This window comes from Carcharodon carcharias, chromosome 16 (genome assembly GCF_017639515.1).
Source record: "Carcharodon carcharias isolate sCarCar2 chromosome 16, sCarCar2.pri, whole genome shotgun sequence".
In the NCBI taxonomy this organism is placed as follows: domain Eukaryota; kingdom Metazoa; phylum Chordata; class Chondrichthyes; order Lamniformes; family Lamnidae; genus Carcharodon; species Carcharodon carcharias.
Window position 1 is genome coordinate 112,864,632 of NC_054482.1, and position 18,964 is coordinate 112,883,595.

The following is an 18,964-nucleotide window of genomic DNA, read 5'->3' on the forward strand; positions in this document are numbered from 1 at the left end:
TGGCTGCCACGTTTTCTTCACTACGATAGCAACAACCCTTCAAAAAAGTTCTTCATTAGCTCCAATGCACTTTGGGGGTCATCCTGATATTGTGAAAGATGCTATAGAAATGCAAGTCTTTCTTTTTTTTCTTTAAAAATCAAATCAACGCTGATACATACAGAGACATCATTCCAGAACTTGCCCACATCGTAATCGTTGGTGCGAAGGAATTCGGTGAACCACCTGATTGATCGCTTGCTGCCTCTGTCTGCCTGCTCATCCCGTTCAAAGTTCTCGTTATGCTTGTTGACGGAGTAGTTGGTCAGGTGCATGAAGAGCTGGCTCTGGAAAAGTTGAATTTTAAAAAACAAAAGGGCACTCAGTATATTCCTTTGTCCCACTTCTTGCATGTGTGACCTCTAACTGTTAACCATGCAATGTGAATTGATATAAAGGCCACATTTGGAGTACTGTGCGCAGCTTTGGGCTCCCACATTTAAGGCAGTGGTTGAAGATACAGCACCACACAAATCCACAAGTCCACAGCCTGATAGGAAGATAAATACCTGAAGAACTGGAGCTTCCCTTGTTGGAGCAGATGAGATTAAGGAGTGACGTGGTAGAGATGCATAAAATGATGAAAGGATGGGTTTGAGCGGATAGAAACAATGCTTCTTAGTGAAGGGTGCAGTTGTAAGGCTGGGGAATGTAATGTCAGAGTTATTCATTGACGTAGGGATGTCAGCATTTATGAATAAGTTGGATAGATGTTGAGGGCGGGGGGGTGACAATAAATGGATATGGAAACTGTGTGTGGAGATGCATGGGATTAGGATTTGCTGCTCAGGTGAAGGATAAACACCAACATGGGCTGATTGGGCCCAACAACTTATTTCTGTGGTTTAATTGGTAGGTAATCCCTGAGCCTTATTCACTTGTCACAAAATGAAGTAGCCTCCTGAAGGGCCTGGAATCAATTAAATACTAAGCTGCCCAGAACTGCACAATTTGCAGAGAGCTCATTCTGACCACAGGGGAAATTTTGACATGATTTAAAAAGTGGCAGGATGAGCAAATACGAGCGTTGGAAGGTAATACTCTCATCTCCAAATCAAAAGCTCCTGGGCTCAATCCCCACTCCACTTTTTGAGTACATAATCTAGGCTGACATTTCAATGCAGCACCCAGGGGGTGCTGCACTCTAGGAGGTGCGGTCCGTCAGGTGAAATGTGAAACTGGGACCCTGCTTTCCAATCGAGGTGGGCACAAAGAGATCTCACTGCATGCTCTGAAGAGAAGCATGGAGATTTCTTTCCTCAATGCCCGGACAATATTCTTTCACCCAGCAGCAGAACAGTTTGGCTGGTGATTTACCTCACTGCTGTTTGTGGGATCTTGCTCTGTAAGCAACAGTTGTTGGGTTTGCCCATTGAACTGTCACCGCATCTCAAAAGGAATGTGTTGTATGTGATGAATTTTCACTTGTGCAAAGATGCTATTGAAATACTACCGAGAGGTCATTGGCCTGAGACGTTAACTGGTTCCCCTCTCTCCACGGCTGCTGTAACAACAGTATTTTGATTTTGTGTTACATAAGGTTACACAGAAACAGCAGCTCACAAACAGGCCATTTGGAGCAACTGGTCTGTGCCAGCACTGATGCTCCACTTGAGCCTCCTTCATCGAACCCTCTCCCCATATCCTTCAATTCCTTTCTCCTGATGTGATTATCGAGCCTTCTCCTTAAATACTTCTACACAATTCACCTCAGCTATTCCTTGCGGTAGCAAGTTGCACATCCTTACCACTCTCTGGGTAAATTACTTTTTTCCCCTGATTTCCTTTTACTGTCCCTATTGATTCAACAGCTTTCTTGTAATTCCAGGCAGTATTATACTGGGTGAATGTGCAGTGTTACATTCAGTCTGTGCCAGTTACAGAGGGTGGTTGTTAATCTGACCACTTGTCCTAACCTCACATCCTCCTACCACCCACCAGGGGATGAAAAGAGAAGAGCGCTCCAAGATTAATCAGGAGGGGAATCTTTTGTCCTCCATCGCTGATCCACACAATTTACGCAGAACTAGTTTCAAACTCCCAGGGCAGTCTACGGAGCAACAGTATGTTTTGCAATTAAAACGCTAATTAGTTGTAGATTAAGAGGCAAGTGTATAACCTAGAGCCATCTGTTGTAACTGGCACCATAAACAAGTGTAATGAGATGTCTTTCTTTGTGCAGCAGAGAGGGATTTACCACAGCAAGTCTGCCTGGATTAGTTTTGGGATTTGTTGCCCATCCCTAATTGCCCTTGAACTGAGTGGCTTGCTAGGCCATATCAGGGGGCAGTTAAGAGTCAACCACATTGCTCTGGGTGTGGAGTCACATGTAGGCCAGGCCAGGTAAAGGTGGCAGGTTTCCTTCCCTAAAGGACATTAGTGAACCAAATGGTTTTTTTTTCAAAAACAATCGATGATAGTTGACTTGGTCACCATTAGTGAGACTAGCTTTATATTTCAGATTTATTAATTGAACTTAAATTCCACCAACTCTGCAGGGTGGGATGTTAACCCATCTCCCTAGACTATGAGACTTGGCCTCTGGATTATCAGCACAGCCACTTTAACACTACACCAGGATCTCCCACAGTGTAAATCCAATGCAACATTAATCATGTGTCAGGAAATTGCAATCGTTCCTTTCATCTCAGCTATTCCTATTTAAATTGCAGCATTTCTGTTCTGGCCTTTTTCTCTCCTCCTACCCATCGCAGGTACATACTACAGGATGATACAGTGGGGGCCCTCCAGCACCTGTACTGTTCACACCCGAGTCTCAGCATGATGTTCAGCCATGGGAAGCATTGTGGGCTTCTGTTCCTGTGCACGTGCGCACAGTCCAACAAGAATGGATGGGCAGCAATCAGAAACTGGAATCAAGGCTGATTATTCTCTCTCTACTAGCCCAGGGCACAGTGTGGGTGAAGGACAGTGCCACAACTGCCCCAGCTAAGGTCAGGGAATTCAATCCAACTGAGGCACTCTAGATTGACATGTTTCTACGAAGAATTCAACCTTCCCTGATTGTAAGCACATACGACAGTACTCCGCAGTATCAAGACGATTAGGAAGCAAGATCCACTGCACAGACCAAGACCAGAGAGCAACCTCAGGAAAAGAAACATGACCTTTTTTTAATGAATTCCTTAAATCAGAATCACCTTACCAAGTTCGATTCAGTCGGAGCGTGGTATTTCTCTGTGCCCATCCGTACCAGCCCGTCATTGTACAAGAATATGCGCAAGGGGTCACAAGAGGTCACGAGGATGTAGATGCGTAGGTCAAACTTGTAACCCTCCAGGAGGAATGGCTTGTCGAGGTATTCCTGCACTATCAAGTGTTCCTGTGCTTGGAGTTTCTCGCCACTTCTTATCAATGAGATTCTGAAGGAGAAACAAAAACCACAGGGGAAGTCACATTTTAATTTTTGGAGGAGACATCTCTGATCACATCCTTCCAAGGCACCAGCCTCACCATTGCGCCATTGGAGTTTTTCCCCTTAGATGTAAAAATGAATCCGCCCTTAAGGGGGCAGACAAGGTTTACCGGGGACAAGGGACTTCAGTCATGAGGAGAGGTTGGAATAGTTAAGACTGTTCTCCTTGCAACAGAAACAGATTAGAGGTGACCCAGTAGAGGCTTTCAAGGTACCGAGAGGTTTGGATGAATAAATAGGCCAAAAGATATCATGGACACAATCTCATTGGAAAACGTTCTAGAGGGGAGGTGAGGAGAATTTTTTTTCACTCAGGCAGTTGTCAGATCTGGAACACTCTACCTGAAAAGGTGATTAAATTTACTTGTGGAATTAACTTGCACAGGTCCTTGAGAGTGAGGAACTTGAAGGTTCCTGGATAAAGGGGCTAACCACAAACTGCCCTTCCCAAAAGCCAACACAGTCTCAATGGGCTAAATGGTTTCTTTCTGTGCTGTATGTTTCTATAACTAGGTGGACAGGAACGCAGCACTCCCTCAGCACTGAGCTAGAAAGTCAACCTAGATTAGGCGCACACGTTTCTGGTTTGGAGTTTGAACTCACAACTTTGTGACTCAGGAGTTACAATCTTCCAATCAGCTGAGCCAAGGCAGTACATGGTGGCATGCGAATGTTGGAATTCTGAAAGGAAATTGGGAAAAGTAATGCTGGAACTGTGCAGTAGACAGATCAATGTTCTGAAAGCGAACCATGAGGTGACGCTTTGACTGTGACCTGCATTGGGTTTCTGATGTAGAGTATCGCTTGATCGCAGGGCAATCATACATGAGGACAGCCATTCAGCCCTGTTAGTTCATTCATGTGGTATCATATTATTTCTTAAAAGCACCCAAAATTCCTGCCTCCACAATTCAGCCAGATGTCCGCACACTGTGTAAAGAGAACCTTATACTTGTCCTGAAGTTATCTTCGAAAACCAATGGTCTGCATCCTTGTCTGACTCCCACAATTTAGCATTCTAGATTTATCTTTCCTGCATCATTTAAATCTCATGTCTCTAGAAAATCTCTCAGACATCAACATGACTGCATTTTTGTTTGGACCTTTTTCTCTCCTGCCCATCGCAGGCACATACTGCAGGATGATACATTGGGAGCCTTTCAGCACCCATACTCTTCACATCCGAGTCTCAGCATCTGGTTTCGCCATGGGAAGCAGTGTGGACTTGTTCCCGGATACGTGCGCTCAATCCGCCAGGAATAGATGGGGCAGCAATCAGAAGCTAGAATCAAGGCTGATCACTGTGTTCAACTCACCCCAGCAACCCCACCCTCATCTCGGTAACCTCCTCCAACCCCACAACCCTCACATATGATGTTCCTCCAGTACTGGCCTCCTGAGTACCTCCAATTTCCACCACTGGTGGCTGTGCCTTTGACTGCTGTTTTTTTCCAAAGCTCTGAAATTCCTTCTCCAAACCTCCCTATCCTCCTGCATTACCCTCCTTAAAATTCACCCCCTTTGACCAAGCTTTGGTTCATTTGCCTTAATGTCTACTTACAAGGCTGAGTGTTAAATTTTATTGGGTAATCACTCGTCTGAAGCACCTTGGGTCCTTTTATTATGTTGAAGGCGCTATAACGAATGCGTGTTGCTGTTTTTGGCTATGTATTGCAACATTCTGTTCCTTGGCTGATTATCGTTCTTATTGACTGGAGGTGTTTCCTGTTGATTGTATTAAGGTTTCCCAGGATCTGGCCTGAATCTTGTGTTCCCAGGACAGGCAGGTGTCTGGCCCAAACACACGTAACATCGCGCAACATGATGTCGGGTGTGTGCCCGCGAGCGGCTTTACAGGCCGCGGGCGCGTGTAGGAGGTGGAAGCATGCCAGCCGACAACTAAGTGGGCAATTAAGCCCATTTGAGGAGGTAGCTGTCAGCGATTTAACACGGCCCGTCCGCTCTTACGGTTGGCGGGCGGGCCAATTGGCCAGGGGAGCCTTCACGTTTTCACTACAAACTCCATCCAGGGTGGGGATGAAAGGTCCAGGGTTTAAAGAAAATAAAAGAGGACGTTTAAGGGATGAGGTGGTACATCGTCTGCTGCCAGGCGCTCGCGTTTACAGCGTGGTCACCCATTTGCAGCAGTTGATCCAGCTCGTTTCATTCTTAAAACCGACTGCAAACTCCCCGAGGCAGCTCCGCAGCAGCCGTCAGGTCAGCCCTCAGGGAGCGCCAGCCTTCTCTTGGTGCCCGCCCTCTTCCTGCAACAACACCCACCACCACCCCCCCCACCCCCACCCCCACTCCCACCCCAGCAGTGCTGAGCCTTTCTCAGTGCGCTGACCTCCACCCACAATGGAGGCCGGGAGGGGATTTCACGCTGGAGGGGCCTTCGGCAAAACACGAGGGGCTCCCGTGCGGGTGGGACAAAGGTGAACTCCGCTGGTGCCGACTTCAAAATCTCCCGGCCTCAGGAAGATGGTGTTTTCAAAAAAAAAAAATGATAAAGAAATTAAAAATGTTATAAAACACGTCCCCTCATGTGACTCTGTCACATGACCGAGTGATCATGTTATCGATTAAGCCTTAAAATCTTTTATTTGATTTAATATTTGCTTTAGGAATCCTCATCCCGCCCGTGGGTGAGGTTTCCTAAAGAGTGCAAAGGCCGCTTGGCTTTTCCACCCGGCTGCCAACCATAAGGATGGACGGGCAGTGGAAAATGTCGGTCAATGGGCACTTTTATGGCCTTAATAGGCCTTTGAATTGTCGGTGGGTGCGCTACCGATTCCCGCGCGTGCCATTTTATGCTGGAGTGGGTCAGGCGCGGGTCCGCCCACCGAGTTGATCATTTTGCCCATAAAGCCATAAACTAAACAATTGGAAAGCGCCAGCTCTCCACCTGACTGTCGTTTTTCAAGAAGGCCCACTATCCCTGCAAAAACTAAGCATGTCCCACAAATGAGGTTGGGCCAAGGTCACCCATAACTCAAGCACAAAATAAAAAGTGAACTGAACCTCTGCCTGTGATTCAGAACGAGCTGATCGGTCTCGCTTGGAGAGCCCGTGACCATGCTAGAATTTTATTATTCATTCACGGGATGTGGGCTTCGCTGGCTGGGCCCAGCATTTATTGCCCATCCCTAATTGCCCCTTGAGGAGGTGGTGGTGAGCTGCCTTCTTGAACCGCTGCAGTCCCTGTGGTGTAGGTACACCCACAGCGCTGTTAGGGAGGGAGTTCCAGGATTTTGACCCGGCGACAGTGAAGGAACTGCCGATATATTTCCAAGTCAGGATGGTGAGTGACTTGGAGGGGAACTTCCAGGTGGTGGTGTTGGAAATGGAAATGGAAATCAAGATGTGCTTCTGAAATTGGGGTTAAGGTGCATTGCTGGGGCATTTCACAGAGCTGAAAGGGTGCCTGAGGTCGTGTGGCTCAGGAGCCACAAGTTCCGACTTCAAATCCCAATTCAGGACTTGTTTGTCACGGAAGGACATTCATGACACAGCCGAGCAGGCTGACAATCAACCTGCAAATCCTTCCAACAAGCCCATGGCGCGAGCAGCAAGAGTGGGAAAGATTCCTGGTCAAATATGCTTAATGTGGATTTGCGTCCTGCAGGTTAAAGCCACTTGTTCCACTCTAACGGAGAGAGATGCCTGTATGGTCCCTCCTCACAGGCCATGGCTGGTTACAGACGGAAGGGTCCCTGTAGTTGCACCAGTTTTCTGAAACAGTAAGCGCTAAACTCTGTGCCATTAAAATCCCTCAAACTGACGAGTGGAAAAACCCATACATCAAAAAAAAATCATTGAGCGAGGTGCAGCTGCTCCGAGTAACTGCAATTGTCCAGATGGTGGTTCAGTGGGACATTAACATTGACAGGATGCTGCTGAAATATGCTTCCCCAGCAACTTCAAGGATACTGTTCCCTTGTCATCTCTCAATAGTCTGGCAATTATCCCAATGTGGAGAATGGTATTAGTAAAACAGTTAACAGAATAATCTAAATTGTGAGATTTGAAGATAAGCAAAGTGTGTTTGAATGACTGTTGTAGTTTTACAACTGCAAAGTAAAACATCAGCTTTGTAGCAAATCGCATCTGCCTGTATGATCTGTCACTGCCTAAGCTTCTTAATTCAATATCTCCTCATTCACATGATTTGTTAGGCTGAATTGAAACACTGCAACCAAAGCAAACAACTTCAATGTCAGTTTGTCTCAACTGAGCTAAAGAATAATTCTTGTATTTATTTATCAAGCAAAGAAAATTGACTTTGATTTAACAGCTGTGGCGCAAATGTGCCCATATAAGATATCTTCTCCCCCTGAGGCAGTCTCTCTCGGGATTGACGAAGACTTGCTTCCACTCCACTTTGATGGGTTGCGATGGCTGATAAACCCAGCTTGCGACCTGCAGCCTCTGCCACATGGTGGTGCTGGAAGGGTTGGGTCGATGGGTTGTTTGGAGACTTGTGTGCTCCCTCTGATGCCTCGATTTCACCTCTGCACATTCCAATCAGAAGGCTCTTGATGCTTCTGGTGCCTTCTCCATTTTAGGTGGTCACAAGCTAGGGTCCTCCCATCAGTCGGCGGGAAAGTTTGGCGTCTTCATGGATGCCTTGAGGACATCCCTAAAGCGTTTCCGCTATCCTCCTGAGGGGGCGGGGGGGGGGGGGGTCTCCTGCTGTGACTGAGTTTTGAGTGGAGCAGTTGCTTCGGGGGTCTGGTGTCAGGCATATGAAAGGCGTGTCCCAACTAGTGGGACTGGTTTTGAGTGATTAGCGCCTCGATGCTGGACAAGTTGGCTTGAGAGAGGACACTGCTGTCGGATTACCTTTCTTGCCACCGGGTTTTGGAGGATCTTGCGGAGGTACCGCTGGTGGTACTTCTCCACTGCTTTCAGGTGTCTGCTGTAGGTTGCCCACATCTCCAAAGCATATCGGAGCATAGGGATCACTACAGCCCAGTAAACCACGACCTTAGTCTCGGGTCTAGAACCAGGGGACATAGATTCAAGATAATTGGCTGAAGTTGTAGGCGGGGGCATGAGGAAGAACTTTTTTTTACGCAGAGGGTAGTGGGTGTCTGGAATTCGCTGCCCAAGTTGGTGGTAGAGGCAGAAACTTTAAACTCTTTAAAAAAGTATCTGGATCTGCACCTTAAGTGCTGTAAGCTGCAGGGCTATGGACCAGGTGCAGGAAGGTGGGATTAGAAAGGGCACCTGGGTGTCCTCGGGCTGGCATGGACAAGATGGGCCGAATGGCCTCCTTCTGTGCTGTAACTTTTCTATGGTTCTATGGTTTGAGACCCTGGTCCCCAGCCCTCTTTTCCTCAGTCAGCTAAAGACTGAGCTGACACACTGGAGGCGATGATGAATTACAAATAGATTCAGTGGCAGAAGGGCTATGGTTTGATCCGTGATCTGGTACCTCGACTCAGCCAAAGCTACTCTGGAATTGTAAAAATGCACTAATTGGAGTCAATGCCCAGTTTCCTCTTGGGAAGTGGAAACTTAGGAAGAGTTTGTGTCCCTGGTCCCTACCTAGAGGTTCCTGCAAGAAGGTGCAAGCGCATGAACAGGGCAGGGACTCAGCTTGACTTTGCTGCCTCTCTTGTTGCCTTGCCTGACAACCCTCATTGTCGACGTTGAAGGAGACACCAGGAAATAGGCGTGTGCGTGTGTGTGTGTGTGAAGGAATAGTGAGAGGAGGGAGCAGAAGGCAAATGGGAATGGGATGAGCACCAAGAATTGTATTGAATTTAGTCGCCTTCTGATAAGCTGAGTTCCCTCCCTATTTTTCTGCCTCCTGGGTCTGGGTTTGTGTCCCACAGACGCCAGCAACACTTCAGCTGGTTACTCAAGTGGCTATTCTTCACCAGGGAGGTTAGGTATCGAGCACTGACAGGCCAATCAACCATAAATGGTGACACAGCCAAGCCTGATCCCTCTCCTTACCCAGTCGGCAATGCGCACATACAATAGCCTTTCACCATTGGACTCCTTAACCCCAAGATGCTAAAAGCATTGTAAGAAGAAAAGAACAAAGTTGCATTTATGTGGCATCCTTTATGTCCTCAGGACAACCCAAAGTGCTCCACGGCCAATGAACTGCTTTTGAAATACAATCACTCTTATTTGGTACATAAAGCTTGCAGCCAATCAGTGCACAGCAAGGTCCCATAAACATATAACCATTGCTTTTGGTGCTAATTGGTTGAGAAGCATATGTTGCCTGAGGGCAATGGGTGAACTTCCCTGCTTTCCCTCAGCAACTGTCTAAGCTACGGGCCGGTCTGTTTAACCCCTGATCCAAAAGGCAGACCTCCAACAGTGTAGCACGCCCCTCAGTGCCACACTGACAAAGGTTTTAGGTTCTGTAACAGGATGTATATAAGATAGGGATAAAGACTTGGGGGAGGGAAGATGTCGAGTAAAGGATTAACAGCAGAAACTTGCATAATGCTGATGTAATAATGATGTCAGCTCACATGACAGAGAAGGAAGAAACTCCAACCTCGTGTAGAGGTCCAATGTGTAAATAATTGTTGTAAATAAAGGTAATAATTTTAGGAAACTACAGATTCAAGCAACATTCTTTAGGAGAATAGACAATCCCCAAAATCCTGTCACACCACAACCACATAATGAGACAGATTCAAGGCTTGAAATAGTACTTTTTTTTATTCTTTCATGGGACATGGGCCAGCATTTATTGCCGATCACAAATTGGCCTTGAGAAGATGGTGGTGAGCTGCCATCTTGAACCGCTACAGTCCATGTGGTGTAGGTACACCCACAGTGCTGTTAGGAAGGGAGTTCCAGGATTTTGACCCAGCGACAGTGAAGGAACGGCCGATATATTTCCAAGTCAGTGTGGTGAGTGGCTTGGAGGGGAGCTTGCAAATGGTGATGTTCCCATGTGCCTGCTGCCCTTATCCTTCCAGGTGGTAGAGACCCTGGGTTTGGAAGATGCCGTCGAAAGATCCTGGGTGAGTTGCTGCAGTGCACCTTATCTATGGTACACATGGTTGCCACTGTGTATCACTCCTTCAGTGATACCCTGGGACTGAGATGATTGGCTTCCAATGACCCAAACCATCTTCCTTTGTGCTCGGTATGACACCACCCAGGGAAGAGATTTCCCCCTGATTCCCATAGACTCTCTTTTTGCTAGGGCTCCTTGACACCATACTCAGTCACATGTGGCCTTAATGTCAAGGATAGTCACTCTCACCACATCTCTTGAATTTAGCTCTTTTGTCTGTGTTTGAACCAAGCCTGTAATGAGGTCAGGAGCTGAGTGGCCCTGGCAGAACCCAAACTGAGTGTCAGTGAGCAGGTTATTGCTGAGTAAGTGCCACTTGATAGCACTGTCAACAACACTTTCCATCATTTTGTTGATGATCGAGAGAAGACTGACAGGGCAGTAATTGGCCGGGTTGGATTTGTCCTGATTTTAGTGGACAGGACATACCTGGGTAATTTTCCACATAGACGTGTAGATGTCAGTGTTGTAGCTGTACTGGAATAGCTTGGCTAGGGTGTGCAGCTAGCTCTGGAGCATAAGCCATCAGTACTATGGCTGGAATATTGTCAAGGCCCTTAGCCTTTGCAGTATCCAGTTCCTTCAGCCATTTGTTGATATCACGTGGAGTGAATCGAATTGGCTGAAGACCGGCATCTGTGATGCTAGGGACCTCCGGAGGCAGCCGAGATGGATCATCTACTCGGCACTTCTGGCTGAAGATTGTTGCAAATGCTTCAGCCTTATCTTTCGCACTGATGTGCTGGGCTCCCCCATCATTGAGGATGGGGATATTTGTGGATCCTCCAGTGAGTTGTTTAATTGTTCACCACCATTCACGACTGGATGTGGCAGGAATGTAGAGTTTAGATCTGATCCATTGGCTGTGGGATCGCTTAGCTCTGTCTATCACTGGCTGCTTATGCTGTTTTGCGCACAAGTAGTCCTGTGTTGTAGCTTCACCAGGCTGACACCTCATTTTTAGGGATGCCTGGTGCTGCTCCTGACATGCCCTCCTGCACTCCTCATTGAACCAGGATTGATTCCCTGGCTTGATGGTAATGGTAGAGTGGGGGATATGCTGGGCCATGAGGTTACAGATTGTGTTCGAGTACAATTCTGCTGCTGATGATGGCCCACAGTGCCTCATGGATGCCCAATTTTGAGTTGCTAGATTTGTTCAAAATCTATCCCAGTTAGCCTGGTGTTAGTGCCACACAACACGATGGATGGTATCCTCAATGTGAAGGCTGGACTTCGTCTCCACATAGATTGTTTGGTAGTCACTCCTACCGATAGTGTCATGGGCAGATGCAGCTGTGGCAGGCAGGTTGGTGAAGATGAATGAGGCCATGTAGGTTTTTCCTTCACCACCAGCCACAGGCCCTCTCTAGCAGCTGTGTCCTTTAGAACTCGGCCAGCTCGGTCAGTAGTGGTGCTACTGAGCCACTCTTAGTGATGGGCATTGAAGTTCCCCCACCCAGAATACATTCTCTGCCCTTGCCACCCTCAGTGCTTCTTCCAAGTGGTGTTCAACATGGAGTACTGGTTCATCAGCTGAGTGGGGGTGGTGTGCGGGTGGCTGGTAGTTGGTAGTCAGCAGGGGGTTTCCTCACCCATGTCTGACCTGATACCATGGAGTCCAGAGTCAATGTCGTTGACTCCTAGGGCAACCCCCTCCTGACTGTATATCACCTCCGATGGGTCCATTCTGCTGATGGGACAGGACATATACAGGGATGGTGAGGGTGGTGTCTTGGACTTTGTAAGGTATGATTCCATGCGTATGACTTTGTCAGGCAGTTGCTGACTAGTCTGTAGAACAGCTCTCCCAATTTTGGCACAAGCCTCCTCAGATGTTAGTAAGGAAGCCTTTGCTGGATCGAAAGCGACGGGTATTGCTGCTTCCAGTGCCCAGGTCAATGCCGGGCGATCTGTCTGGTTTCATCCCTTGAAGCATTTGATACAAATGAATGGCTTGCTAAGCCATTTCAGAGGGCAGTTGAGAGTTAACCATATTGCTGTAAGTCTGCAGTCATATGTAGACTAGACCAGAAAGGGACAACAGGTTTCCTTCCCTCACGGACGTTAGTGAATCAGGTGGATTGTTACAACAATTAACAATGGTTTCATCCTTTTAATTCCAGATTTATTATTTAAATTTAATTTCCATCCACTGCTATGATGGGATTTGAACCCATATCCCCAGAGCAATAGCCTTGGCCTCTGGATTGCTAGCCCAGTGACATAACCCCCTGCACCCCCACTACCGCCTACACCCACCAACCCCCAACTTAACCCACAACCTTCCACCTCACAGGCAAGATTGCTGCCACTCAGCCACAAAACACAACAAATAAAATGCCAGAACGTTGTGAACTCAGGCCACAATCCAGGGGCACATCAGTGCAGCGACGAGGGAATGCTGCAATGTCAGATGTACCATCTGTCAGACGAGATGTTAGAACAAAGCCCCACCTGACCTCTCGGATGGAAGTAAATGAAGCCCTGGTACTATTCGGAACAGGGGCAGGAGAGTCCCGGCCGGCATTTATTCCTCATCAAACTCTTACAAACTGATTATCCGGTGATTCTCACATTCCTGTTTGTGGGATCTTGCTGTGCTCAAAATTGGCTGCCACATTGCGCACATTACAACATTGACTACATTGCAGTGGTGGAGCTGCTGAGGCTATGGAAGCTTTATTCCCCTTTATTCCCAGAAATGTGCCTAGGTCCGGTTTATCACAGGAAAAGCAGCAAACTCCGAGAATCAGGAGTCCAGCAGACCGAGAATCAAAGTTAAAGCTTTAAGAAGTGAGCCAACCGGGGAGCTAAGAGCCACAGTTTTAACTGCAATCACGTTGCTTCGTTGTTACCATGGTTCACTCTTCAGCTTCAGGAGGTTTTCAAAGTGCTACCAACTGTCGATAGTTGTTGATGGCTTTTTTGAAGAACGTCAAAGGAACAACATGGGACCAAATCCCTGGTAGCAAACCCACTAATGGATGGGAAAATGTGCCCGTATCAGTCAAGCGAGTGCAATATTTGAAATTCCCAAGAACAGGTGATGGATTTGGATAGAAGTGTCATAACTGGCTAATTACACTGACTTGCATCTCTTAATTGTTCCAGTGACTGGAGTCCTGAAAAAGCAACCTTCAAATCACTTTCCACGGTTTGTGCTGCTAATGGGACTCCAGCAAAGCATCAAGCGTGAGCCGTCCACAATTATCCAGCCAGCAGCTTTGGGTGCTGTCGGGGCACAGGTTCCCTGCAGCTCAGGCTGCACAATGTCAAATATGGCTCACTGGGTGGCACCCTTACTTCTGAAGTAGGAAGGTTGTGGGTTCATGTCCCACATCAGATAGTTGGGAGTTCCAAATTCAGGCTGATAGCCCTGCATTGTTGCATTACATTCAGGGAGTGCAGCACTGTCAGAAGTGCTGTCTGCTGGAAGAGCAGTCATGCCCTGCCCAATCTTTATCCGTCAACATTACTAAAAAATAGATTGTCGGGCTATCACCGCATTGCTGTTTATGGGAGCTTGCTGTGCATGAGGTTTACCCGACTGATTCCTGGGATGGCGGGACTGACATACGAGGAGAGATTGAGTCGGTTAGGATTATATTCACCGGAATTCAGAAGAATGAGGGGGGAATCTCATAAAAAGCTACAAAATTCTAACAGGACTAGACAGGGTAGATGCAGGAAGGATGTTCCCGATGTTGGGGGAGCCCAGAACCAGGGGTCACAGTCTGAGGATATGGGGTAGACCATTTAGGACTGAGATGAGGAGAAATTTCTTCACCCAGAGAGTGGTGAGCCTGCGGAATTCACTACCTCAGAAAGCAGTTGAGGCCAAAACATTGTATGTTTTCAAGGAGTTCGATATAGCTCTTGGGACGAAAGGGATCAAAGGTATGGGGAGAAAGCGGGAGCAGGCTATTGAGTTGGATGATCAGCCATGATCATAATGAATGGTTGAGCAGGCTCGAAGGGCCGAATGGCCTACTCCTAGTTTCTATGTTTCAATGAATTGGCTGCTTCTCTCCTACCTGAGAACATGGGAGCATGGGCTTGATTCTCATCCCACAGGCGGGTAGTGGCAGTTGGGAAATTTCCCGGCTTGGCCAGCCCACCTCGAGAGAAAGTGTCTGCAAACGCCGGGATTTTCATTCGGGGAGGGTTGGCACCGCCCCCAGAAAAAGAATTCAGAGGCAGCCATAGGGGCTGCCGGGTACCAAGAGCCCTTTAAAAGGCCCACCCTGTCGTTCTGGGACTTCATCCCAGTTACAATAAAATCAATTTAAAAATGCAAACCTCTTGCCCTAACCTTTCATACCCCTTCAAACCCCACGTTCCTCATGCCCCATCAATGTTTATTTACACAAGATAAAGATGTGTTAAGTGCTTGCAGTTTCAGCTATTCATACTTTATAGGGTGACGCTTCTATAGGGCTGTGGTAAAAGCATTTTGTAAAGAAAGAAGGGGGTTGGTGGAGGAGCATGGGCTGGTATGGAGCATATGAAGAGCCATGGGGGATGAGTGGAGGGGCATAGGTTGGCATGGAGGGTATGAGGGGTCATGGAAAGTGGGTGGAAGGGCATTGGTTGGCATGGGCAAAACGTTTTGAATTTACCTTTCACAAGGTTCCCTCATCCACACTATGACACCTCTGAGGGGCCGTGAACCATGACTCTTTGAAAAGCTGGCCCGACTCCACGACAATTGCAGGAGACCAGGAGATGCCTAACTCTGCAATGGAGCCAGCTGGGTCATTAATGCAGGGTGTGAGTTCAAGATCTGCAACAGCCCGCACCCTTATCTCATGCTGGTGAAAATTGGAGGCACTGGCAATGGGGTCAGAGATCACGTGTCGGATCGCAGCCGCCATTTTTAAAGATCCGGACTCCACTAAATTCCAGACCTACACTTCAAAAGTGCTTCATTGGTTATTGCTGGAAAGAGAGACATGTTGCCGAAGCTTTTCGTCTTGCACTCATCAGGACAAACACAAGAATTTACCCCTTTTCTCCTATTTTATAAATTGTTGTGACATTTGAAATTTGGTATTCTTGTATTTTTATTCATTCTTGGGATGTGGGCATCACTGGCTAGGCCAGCATTTATTGCCCATCCCTAATTGCCCTTCAGAAGGTGCTGGTGAGCTGCCTTCTCAAACTGCTGCAGTCCATGTGGTGTAGGTACACCCACAGTGCTGTTACAGAGTTCCAGGATTTTCACCCAGTGACAGTGAAAGAACGGAGATATATTTCTACATCAGGATGGCAAGTGATTTGGAGGGCAGCTTCCAGGTGGTGCTGTTCCCATGTATCTGCTGCCCTTGTCCTTTTAGATGGTAGCAGTCGTGGGTTTGGAAGGTGCTGACGAAGGAGCCTTGGTGAGATGGTACATACTGCTGTCACTGTGCGTCGGTGGTGGAAGGTGTGAATGTTTGTGGATGTGGTGCCAATCAGGCGGGCTGCTTTGTCCTGGGTGGTGTCAAGCTTTTGAGTGTTGTAGGAGCTGCACTCATCCAGGCAAGCGGCGAGTATTCCATCACACTCCTGACTTGTGCTTTGTAGATGGTGGACAGGCTTTGGGGAGTCAGCAGGTGAGTTATTGTGTCTGTCCTAATGAGTGCAAGATGGAAAGTTTCAGCAGCATGTTTCTCTTTTCAGCAATATTCACGTTTTGTACAACCGAGAGACTTCATTGGCTGCAGAGCGCTTTGGCATTCCCTGAGGATTTGCAAGGTCCTATATAAATGCAAGCCTATTTTCTATTGGACCATCAAAGTGATGTATCAACTGAAGGAAATCTTTCTCATGATCTGAAGAAAAGTAGACAGGCCTGTGGACAGTCACAGCACACTATAAGTTTAGCAAGTGGGGGCAGAGCACAATGCGGGCATGCAAAAGCATATATAGAACTCTCTCCCAGCCACAAGAGTGCCATTTCAACCGGGCTGTGTATATCGGATGGTGCCAGCTTCCAGACTCCCCTGGCACTGATATGGTGCAGCAGGAAGAGTTCTCCATCCAATATGTTTAATGCCTCAACAGTATGGTGTCCAGCGCTGGGCATCACACTTTAGGAAAGAGGTGACGGCATTGGAGGGGATGCAGAAAAGATTTACAATAATGGCCTAGGGACGAGGGGCTTCAAGTATGTAAAACAGATTGGAGAAGCTGGGGCTCTTTGAAGGAGAGAAGATTTTCTAATTTTCAAAACACTGAGGGATCTGGATAGAGTAGATGGGCAGAAACTGTCCCTGTTGGCAGAAGAATTGAGGAGCAGAGGACAGTGATTTAAAGTGAGTGGCAAAAGAACCACAGGGGACATGAGAAAGACTTTTTTATACAGTTTGTGTTTATGATCTGGAATGCACTGCCTGAGAGTGCAGTGGTGGCAAATCCAAAACTGTTCCAAATGCAGCAAGACCTAGACAATATCCAGGCTTGAGCTGACAAGTGACAAGTAACACTCACCTCATGGGCAATGACCATCTCCAACAACAGATAATCTAACCATCATCCCTTGACATTCAACGGAATCCCCATCACTGAATCCCCCACCATCAACATCTTGGGGGTTATTGTTGACCAGAAACTAAACTGGACTAGCCATATAAATACTGTAGCTACAAGAACAGGTCAGAAGCTAGGAATCCTGCAGTGAGTAACTCACCTCCTGACTCCCCAAAGCCTGTCCATCATCCACAAGGCGCAAGTCAGGAATTCTCTCCACTTGCCAGCTCCAATAACACTCCACCCCCAATCTGACACCGCTCCTTGCTGTTGTCAGCCAGCCAGCTTCTCCTGCATGAAAGCAGATGGAGAGTTTGGGAGCAAGATGCATGGCACTCCCTGGAATGGTTGTGTGGTGAACAGAGCCATGGGCTGGGTGAGAACGCGGGCTCTAGAGGGTATGAGGCTGATGGAGATGGGAGGGTGTGTGTGAGAATTAGTGTTGCTGTCCCTTGAGGTGTGAGATGTGTGATAGGTTTGAGTGTGTGAGAGTTGACAGTGATGAGGTGGTTGACTTACTCTGACGGAAAGGATGAGAGAATTGACCCTCTTCATGCACTGGGTGGCTGACCTCCTCTGTGTTCCGGTGGCACTGACTGCCACTTCCACCACCTCCCAGGCGGGATAGGTAACTCTGGCTGACCTCCTGTGGCCAGAGCGGGAGTAGAGGACACCCCCGGCGGCCTTCCAGCAGATGCCATACAGAGGCATCACTAAATTTGGGGGCTGCTCTCTTATTTGCTTCTGGGGCTATCCGGCGCCCGGAGCAGGCCAGGCCTGAAGACATGAAGTCAGCTGAGCTCTGGTGCGCTTTAAAACATGGCGCCCGGAGTGAGGAAGCACTGAAGTCACAGCGTGGCGGGCGCATCTGAGCCCACCCTCCAGCGATCCAGAGTGTTTCCCGTGGGCACGGGACGCATCTTAAAGGGAGGATATGGCGTGAAAACCCGCCATCATGGCGCTTTGCATGCCTGCTTCCGCCCTTAGTGCTCAACCACACAAGACTCAGAACCTCTTTGTGAAACCTGCTGCACACACAACAATACCACGCTATGATTTCTGCACAGCGGACAGGGGACATGCACTACCCAACCCCCGTCCAGTGCACAGCCCAGTGGAGGATGCAGCCACTGACCACCTTCCAGGGGAGGGCAAGCATAAGAATGCAGTAGTCAGCTCCTTTAAATATTTCAGAGAATTGGGAGGGTCATATGTCGCTCGCACTGGAATCAACTACAAAGACAAAGGCACTATTTTGAGCAGTTCAATAAGTAATTATCCTGCGCTTACTCTTTTCAAAGGCTCTGCGAATTTCAGCCAAATTTAGGTTTACAAGCGCATTCAATCATCTGTTTGCAGCTCATTAAAGTGTGATTACTGAAGCACTGGGATTTTTGAAGCAATTGTGAGCCATTAGGAGAGTCACCCGTTCACCGAGATTACCCAATTTTGTTTTAAATATGTTGGTTATTCAGCTTTCTGCTTTTACCGACCACCTACGTTCAGTGGCAAGTCGTGCTGGCGCCGATACGCCCATCGACACACCCGCGTTTGGAAAGCAGAAAATGCTGGAGACACTCAGCAGGTCAGGCAGCATCTGTGGAAGAGCAAAACAGAGCTAACGTCTCGGGTTGATGTGATGTGGTTCAACTCTGATGAAACAGGCTTGAAACGTCGGCCGGCGTTTTCCGGCCCGGTCGCCAGCGGGACAGGAAAGTTTGGAGAGCCGTTGACTTTTAAGATGGGCGGGGCTTCCTGTCGCTGAGGGGGGTGGGGGGGCAGGGGGGCAGGGGTGGCGGAGCTCCTACACTTACCTGGTTAAGGCCACCCCCAGCGTTTTATCACAGAGAGGCAGGCCATTTTAAAGTCTGCGAGCAACTGACCAACTTGTCTACTGGGGAGGGTGTGAGGAATAATCCCAC

The 18,964-nt window shown here is 47.9% G+C and overlaps 1 protein-coding gene across 1 annotated transcript in view; it reads right to left on the minus strand.

The window, feature by feature from the left end:
• The window catches only part of ttll7 (tubulin tyrosine ligase-like family, member 7), a 184,824-nt gene that overhangs the window by 122,433 nt on the left and 43,427 nt on the right, over positions 1–18,964 (minus strand). The window contains exons 6-7 of the mRNA XM_041207843.1: positions 3,206–3,422; positions 162–326 (exon numbers count right to left, since the gene is read on the minus strand). Coding sequence (XP_041063777.1) covers positions 162–326; positions 3,206–3,422 — 382 coding nt within the window. The remainder of the gene's footprint in view (positions 1–161; positions 327–3,205; positions 3,423–18,964) is intronic.